Source organism: Colletes gigas, unplaced genomic scaffold (genome assembly GCF_013123115.1).
Source record: "Colletes gigas isolate AHSC1104 unplaced genomic scaffold, ASM1312311v1 Colletes_gigas_Sc00007, whole genome shotgun sequence".
Classification (NCBI taxonomy): domain Eukaryota; kingdom Metazoa; phylum Arthropoda; class Insecta; order Hymenoptera; family Colletidae; genus Colletes; species Colletes gigas.
In genome coordinates, this window is record NW_025106636.1 from 9,365,547 (window position 1) to 9,374,298 (window position 8,752).

Consider the following 8,752-nt stretch of genomic DNA (forward strand, 5'->3'; position numbering starts at 1 on the left):
GCATAAATCACGCGCGGAAGTGTTGTTTCGCAAAACACACCGTTACGTTTTATTGTCTCTAACTATTATACCTTGAAATTTATTATATTCCCGTTATCGTTACCGCGGACCGAGTGAAACGAGAAACAATTCGCGTTTAAAAGTTGAAACCACCAGCGTTGCACGATCACCATCGAGATCGCGTTTACAAAGGGCGCGAAAAATACTTCAAAAAATCTAACTGCAACAATCGAGTTCTTTTCTCCATGTAATCGATACATTTAATCCCGTTCGTTCGACCCTCCATCGAAAAATTGGATTCAATTTTCAGTCCACCGGTATTTAATATTCGTCTACATACAAGGCGTTCACGGGAAACCTAAAATTGACGGTCGGCGATGATTTTATATGAAAAAAACAAATCGGAAATGTAATATAACATTTTTGCCCCCGAGGACTCGTTTCCGAGAAATTAAATGCTGAAAATTTTTGGGGCACGCGCAGCCGTTCTTTTATCATTCATCGACTGCTAGTCATTTTCTACTTACGTTGGTGTTTGCGAGCGACGATAGCAACCTGGTGTTACCTGTTCCCGCCGATATCGTCAACGATTTACCAACACGAAATAATCTGCGACGGACAAACGCGTCAGTCAAATCGTACTTAATCGCACGCGCGTCAAACCAATTTTGGAATTGATTTCCTCGAAAACGAAGCCGGGGGGGGGGAACAAATTTTACCCCACCTTTTCGATTTATTTTTTCACGAAAAAAAGTACAGCATCCTATATTTTGACGCACGGTCGAAAAAAGAAAAAAATGGTTTTACTATCCGTAGCCAAAATGTATTCCCGGACCGTGTTCCATTACGCGGTGGGTTCGTTTTTCGCTGCTGTAGAAAATAACATGCGTCAAAGCACGATTTTGGAAAAACCTTTCCTTTATACGCAACCAGGCCCCAATCGACCCAGAAAAAAAGAACGGCCGTGACAGTTTTTTTTTCCAGCAAACGCGATGGCTAGCAAATTTGACGAGTATCGGTATTCAATAGACAACTTTATATGTATCTTTTTGTGCGGTTTGTTTCAAATTGTCTATCGACCAAATAGAGAATTTCGGTTTTACAGTGAACCGAAATTTTGATGAATAGTTTCACAAAAGGTGAAATTGGTGAACAGCTTCCTTTTTTAACATCGACGATTCAGATCGTGCGAATATATAATATATAATACAGAAAAATGTGAAGAATACATAGATCGTTGTTTAAAAAATCCAAACTAATGGCAAAAAATAGATTATTCAAGACTGGCAATTAGTTGTTGAATACATACAGTCGAGCGTTTCAAATGTTCGCGCACGAAGGTTTTCGGTATTGCGTGTTGTGGCGCGAATTTATGAATTATGTAAACTGTCGTGTAGTGAGTAATGGGTTGGGTATGATTGAAAGCACATTAAGGTTATTCATTCTCTGTGCACTTCCCTTTTTCGGTCGTTTCCCGCGTCCTGATTATAAATACAATTTATGTGGATGTTATTTATTTGAAATTTTAACATTAGGAATTTATTTTTATGATACAAATCTCATGCATTTCCTAGGAGTTAATTCCTAAAGAAGACTTTATTTTTGTGGGATTTGAGCGGTCCCTGGTCTCGTTGAGTATTTCACGTCTCCAAGACAAAATGGAGTCGCGCGGACTAGCATCAGTCACCGACGAACGACGAGTATATTCGTCACGGCGATTCTCGAGACTCGCGCGAACCTTAAATTGGCCCCGACAGCCGCGAGGTAAGAAATCGTTCCTGCTAGACCGCGGCCAACTGTATAATTAGCGACTGCCGCGATAGCAGTTACGAGGCCGCACGCATAAACGCGGCGAACACGCGAGATCGTGCGGGCTTAGGTGTTTACCATTTCCCAAGTGGCCGCGTGCTCGAAGAATCTTATCGGGGGCGAACGTTGCACGCCTCCTGGTGCATTAAAACCTCCTAGGAACTTGCACTTACAGGTGGCGACCAATGCTTTTCCCTAGAACCGCCATACGACGAACATAGAAACTAGCCACGTGAATTGTATTTTTAATATAAACTTCGAAATATGTGTGTTTGTGACGTTATCGTTGCAAAACAGTGCTATTTTTAACATACATTAAAAAAAAAAAAATTGTTTGCTCTATAAGACACAAATAAACATCGCGTAAAAGGAAAAGTCCGAAAACCGCGACTTTTCATTACGTAATAAATTGCAAGTGCAATTCAATTAACCAGACGTCCAGTGATACATATGATTCCATATTTTTTTCTCAGTTTAACATGAAAAATACTGCGGTGGCTTCAGTATGTGAAATTCCAGTCATATGAAACTTGATTTGAAGTGCTCGTTACTCTAAATAATGAAACGAAATAAATTCATTATTTGAAATAACGAAGTTACTTCGTTTATATCAAACAACGTTGCGGAATGTAAAAGAGAAAACATGGCTATTGCAAATGATTACTTCTCGTTTTGCAATAAAATTTGCCATCCTGGAAAAAAATACAGAGCGCTGATAGGAACGCTAGGGCTTTAGACAACAAGGGGAAAAACACTAGACTCGCGTTTGGATTGATAGGTACGAATGATAATATATCTAGCGAATACTTTATCATTATGCACTGGCTTACTAAATCTTATCAATGCCATAACTACGGTTTACTGTTTTATAATATAAAAATACGGAGCTGACGCTAAACTTTCCATGGATGCATCGCTCTCAATTGCTAAGATACCAATTCTCAGATTCATTACACATAAATGACTTGGTCAATTAATGAAAAGGTGTTAAAATACACCAGATGGATTTGATTTTAATCTTCGCATTCCTGGTCCCACACCCACCAAAGCTACAGACTTAGCATGTCAATAACGATCACCCGGAACAGATCAACATCTTATCAAAGCATAAACAGAAAGCACTGATTTCAAGTCTCCATTCCTTATCTGATTTTTATAATGACCACCATATAAAGACAGCTTGTTGGCTCTGGCACAGCATAGTTGATCCAACGGAATTGTCCAGAGCACGATACCTCGGGCAATAATTCTACACCAAGCAATTACAGAAACTGTTTTTAAGAAAGGGTCCGCCATGATTCGATTGGCAGTGATCGCGTGCCTGGTAGGATCCGCGCTGAGCAACGATCTTCTACTAGCAAACGACAAAAAAGAATGGTACAAAAACTCTGTGATATATCAGATATACCCCAGGAGCTTCAGAGACAGCAATGATGACGGTATTGGGGACTTGAACGGCATCACTAGCAGACTAGCATACCTCGCAGACATAGGAGTCACAGCACTCTGGCTCTCCCCCATCTACAAGAGCCCACAGGCAGACTTTGGCTACGATATTTCTGATTTCAAAGACATTGACCCGAATTATGGCACCCTGACGGACTTCGACTGGCTCGTCTCCACGGCCAAGAAGCTAGGTCTCAAGGTGATCTTGGATTTCGTGCCTAATCACAGCTCCTCCGAGCACCAGTGGTTCAAGAAGAGCGTGAAGAGGATCAAACCCTTCGACCAGTACTACGTTTGGAAGGACGCCAAGATGATAAACGGGACTAGACACCCGCCGAACAACTGGCTGAGCGCCTTCGAAGGCTCTGCGTGGAAGTGGAACGAAGACCGTCAACAATACTACCTGCACCAGTTCGTAGCGGGTCAGCCGGATCTCAACTACCGCAGCAAGGCCCTGAAACAGGAAATGGAGAACGTGTTCACGTTCTGGATGAACCGCGGAGTAGACGGTTTCCGTATTGACGCGGTCAATTTCTTGCTCGAGGACTCCAGGTTCCAAGATGAGCCCAAGTCGAACGTGCCTGGCATCCCCGACACCGACTATGACAGCCTGCTCCACGTCTACTCGAAGGATCAGGACGACACCTATGACATACTGAAGTCCTGGCGGAGGCTGATGGACAACCACGCGAACAAGACAAAGTCGAACGCCAAGATGATCCTCACGGAAGCCTACACGACGCACAATCTGACGATCAAGTATTACACCGCTGGATCCAACGTTCCCTTCAACTTTATGTTCATGCAGGAGTTGACCAAGAAGTCTACCGCGGCTGACTTCAAGAAGATGATCGACCAGTGGGTAAACAGCCTCCCAGGGCCTCAATACGAGGGCAACTGGGTCGTAGGCAACCACGATAATCATCGCGTTGGTACGAGATTCGGTGAAGAACGCGCTGATCAGATCACTATGCTGTCTCTGATGCTGCCTGGAGTGGCTATCATATACAATGGCGACGAAATCGGCATGTTGGACAGGAATTTCACCTATCAGGAGACCGTGGACCCAGCTGGATGCAACGCTGGGCCGAACAGGTACTATTTGAAGTCCAGAGACCCTGAGAGGACCCCGTTCCAGTGGGATGATTCGATGAACGCAGGGTTTTCCAACAGAAACAAGACCTGGTTGCCCGTCAATAACAATTATAAGGTCCTGAATCTCGCAGCTCAGAAACAGGCCAAAGTATCACACTACAAGTTGTTTAAAGATTTGGTAACGCTGAAGAAGAAACCAGTTCTGGCCGAAGGCTCCCTCCAAGTAACCTTGGTCAATAATAATGTTTTGGCTGTCGTCCGTAAACTTGAAACGAATGTTGCGGTACTTTTGATCAATTTCGCCGATACACCTGTCACCGTTAACGCTAAGACCAAGTTGAATCTCCCGCTAAAGCTGGCAGTTTATACTGCCAGTATTGGTTCCAATTATCAAGCCAATACCATCGTTAACACGACTCAGATGCGCATACCAGGAGCTGCATCTGTTGTGTACACGAATCCATAGTCTATGAATTTATAATTCTTGAAGGTTTGAGGTTGAACTGTACAGCTGAGATGACGTAGTTTTGCTAGAATTCATTTAGGACATCTGTTGACTCAAATACAGTTTTTAATCGCATGATTGTAACGAGTATACACTATATGTAATAAATCGTCTTACAAATCCATTCTTTCCTCGTCTGCGATTCCTTTTTTTTTATGTTAGAAACTGTGAATTGTCATTAGAAAGGGATTGAAAGCTGCCTGACTCGTTCTCTGTGCTTTAATCTAAAGCTATATGGCGCCAGGAAATTCTTTATTTCAACACTGATGATACCTTTCCATTATTTTTATTTAATTTCCATAAAATTTTGTTTGAGTGCTCTTTGTGTTCTCAGAGAAAATACGAGTTAAATAAATCAGACTATAAACTTTGAAGCGAGCGAATGTTTGCCTTTACGTTTCCAAAACACATCAGCTACTTCCTAAACTATGTTAGTACTTTATTATTTAAAACACAAAGTAATTATTTCCAAAGTTATTTCATAGAATAAAATAACGTACTTCTACATCAATAATAAAATAACCGTGAAATAAGATAACCTGTTATCTGAAACAGTACTCCTAGATCTGCTCCAGGAAGTTCTCCGCCACGTTTGGAAAGCAAACCTGGGCACATTTAAAATAACGTTATTTGAAATACTATTTCAACGGCTATTTCATTTCTGAAATTCATTTACGTTACCTTATTTAATGTAATAACGAAAAATAACAATTTTCCATTTGAAATAATGAAATTTATCGGCAGATGAAATTACTTTCCGCAGTAGCAATTATTTTAAATAACGTTGCGGGACATGAAAGATTCAAGTGATTATTTCAAACAATTGTCTTTTGTCTTCGTTTCGAATAAAATTTTCCTAAGTCTTCTGGGAAGCATTAGACAATGTTGATAAGAGTACTAAGCTTCAGACAACGAGTGAAGAACGTATCACACTCGTCTCTATCGATTATAGATTATAAATAGATATCACGACGACAATATAATCCTTCGACCGAGTAATCGTTATACATTCGCTGGAAAATCTTATCAAAATAATTTCTATGCTCTTACGCGATACCCAATCAGTACGTAATTACTCATAGATGACTAGGACAACAAAAAGTTATCAGACCTCCCCAGGTAGATTCGATTCTAATTCTCAAATCACCGACTCAACATATAAGCTTTAAATCAACAATTAAAAACTATACTATCAATTACAGATGACGTATCTCCGTTGCTTATCGAATTTTTATAAAGCTACCGCACTTTATAAGTACAACTTGCCGTGCCTCGCGTAGTTCAGTAGTTTCAAGACAATTGTGTAGGAAGTTATTGTTAACAATTCCATCGCACCAAGCAATAACTCAAAGTTATTGCTCAATAGCGGGTCGACATGATTCGACTAGCAGTGATCGCGTGCTTGCTAGGATCCGCGCTGAGCAATGATCTTGAACGAGTGAACGACAAAAAAGAATGGTACAAGAACGCTGTGATATATCAGATATATCCCAGGAGCTTCAGAGACAGCAATGGCGACGGCATCGGGGATCTGAATGGCATCAGCAGCAGGGTAGGACATATTGCAGAAATGGGTGCCACGGCACTTTGGCTCTCCCCCATCTACAAGAGCCCACAGGTTGATTTTGGCTACGATATTTCCGACTTCACAGACATTGACCCGGATTACGGCACCTTGGCAGACTTCGACTGGCTCGTTTCCATGTCCAAGATGCTCGGACTCAAGGTGATCATGGATTTCGTACCCAATCATAGCTCTCACGAGCACCCGTGGTTCAAGAAGAGCGTGAAAAGGATCAAACCGTACGACGAATACTACGTTTGGAGGGACGCCAGGATAATCAACGGGACCAGACACCCGCCGAACAACTGGCTGAGCAACTTCGAGGGCTCCGCCTGGGAATGGAACGACGAACGGAAGCAGTATTACCTGCACCAGTTCGCGGCAGGTCAGCCTGATCTCAACTACCGCAGCCAGGCGTTGAGACAGCAGATGGAAGATGTGTTGACATTCTGGATGGACCACGGAGTCGACGGTTTCCGTATTGACGCGATCAATCACATGGTGGAGGACGATAGGTTCCTGGATGAGCCCAAGTCGAACGTGACTGGCATCCCCGACACCGACTACGACAGCCTGGTTCACATTTACACGAGGGACCAGAACGAAACCTACGAGGTGCTGAAGACCTGGCGGAAGCTGTTGGACGACCACTCCAACAGAACAGGGTCTGAACCCAAGATGATCCTCACGGAAGCCTACACGACGCACAATCTGACGATCAAGTATTACACCGCTGGATCAAACGTTCCCTTCAACTTTATGTTCATCAGAGGTTTGACCAACACTTCCACCGCGGCTGACTTCAAAAGGGAGATCGACAAGTGGGTGAAGAGCATTCCAGGATCTGATTATGTGGCGAACTGGGTCGTGGGCAACCACGATAATCATCGTGTTGCTACCAGATTCGGTAGAAAACGTGCTGATCAGATCACTATGCTGTCTATGATGCTGCCTGGAGTGGCTGTCGTGTACAATGGCGACGAAATCGGCATGTTGGACAGGAATTTCACCTATCAAGAGACCGTGGACCCAGCTGGATGCAACGCTGGGCCGAACAGGTACTACTTGAAGTCCAGAGACCCCGAGAGGACCCCGTTCCAATGGCAAAACGCCGTCGCAGGAGGATTTTCTGACGTGAACAAGACCTGGTTGCCTGTCAATAGCAATTACAAAACTCTGAACCTGGCAGCACAGAAACGGGCTAAAGTGTCTCACTACAAGGTGTTCACGGATCTAGTGGCGCTGAAGAAGAAGCCAATTCTGGCCGAAGGCTCCCTCGAAGTGACCTTGGTCAATAATAGAGTTCTGGCTGTCGTTCGTAGGGTCGAGCAGGGCGTAGCCTTTCTTTTGATCAACTTTTCTAACTTTCCACTCACTGTTAACGCGAAGACCAAGCTGAAACTTCCGGAGGAGCTTACGATTTACACCGCTAGTATTGGTTCCAACCTTCCGATTGGTAGTCACGTTGACCCAACCAAGTTGCGTCTACCTGCAGCTGCATCTGTCGTCTACACTAGTCCAATTCTGACGATACAAAATTTGTGGTGCTTCAAAATTAAAGTTTGCTCTTAAGGCAACCTAGTAATTCTGCGAATTATGTTAGGGATTAATCGGTTGTCGTTATATAATTTTTAATACATAAATTTTCTTGCAAATATTGCCTCATGTGCTATTTAAAAACAAAACAATATTTTATGTAATATTATTTCTGTAATGGTTATTGTTGAGATTATTCTTCTTGTTATTATCGAACATATTCTGATCATGCGGCTATTTCCATGGACGTTTATAGATCCGCTGACAAAAATAAAAATAATCTAATTAATTATCTACATCATACATTATCTATATCGACGAGTATAGACCGAGTATTATTATTACAGAAATGTTAATTACGCTATGCAATTTTATTTCGGTGCAGACCCAGTCTGCTTGATTGCATAATTAGAGCATGCTTCAAATATTAATAAACCGCATCAACAATCTCGATTGGCACCTTCTAAATATTTTATTTTCTGGAAAAATAGGCTATTGAAAATTGTATGATTCTGAAAGAAGCCTTTCTAATTTTAAATCGAAGTATAGATATTTATTCATAATCTTTTTTCTCAACCACTGCAGACAATAGACAAAATTACAACTGCTTGCCTCCCAAGTTACGACAGCTCTGTATTCATCCCGAATATTCGTTAATTATATTTTTGTATATTATTTTTCAGTAGTTAACAATAATTTGAATAATAGAAGCTTAACGCGAAATGTGTAATTCTCTTTTCGTACGGTCCGATCAATAACCTTATTTTCTCACGCGGTTTTCGCGTTGCATTCGCGAT

The 8,752-nt window shown here is 42.1% G+C and overlaps 1 protein-coding gene across 1 annotated transcript; it reads left to right on the top strand.

Annotated features, from left to right (window-relative positions):
• The first annotated feature begins 3,025 nt into the window (after window positions 1–3,025).
• Window positions 3,026–8,232, top strand: LOC122396088 (alpha-glucosidase-like). The gene is made up of 2 exons (XM_043394209.1): window positions 3,026–4,350; window positions 7,478–8,232. Exons 1-2 carry the CDS (start codon window positions 3,104–3,106, stop codon window positions 7,989–7,991), a joined length of 1,761 nt encoding a protein of 586 aa, XP_043250144.1. The 5' UTR covers window positions 3,026–3,103; the 3' UTR covers window positions 7,992–8,232.
• The last annotated feature ends 520 nt before the right edge of the window (window positions 8,233–8,752 follow it).

What these genes read in the sequence shown, in the direction of transcription:
- LOC122396088 (XM_043394209.1), top strand. Translation starts at nt 3,104, where the DNA reads ATGATTCGATTGGCAGTGATCGCGTGCCTGGTAGGATCCGCGCTGAGC. An exon ending in TGCAACGCTGGGCCGAACAG is followed by an intron (nt 4,351 to 7,477) that starts GTACTATTTGAA and finishes TGGGCCGAACAG; the next exon opens with GTACTACTTGAAGTCCAGAG.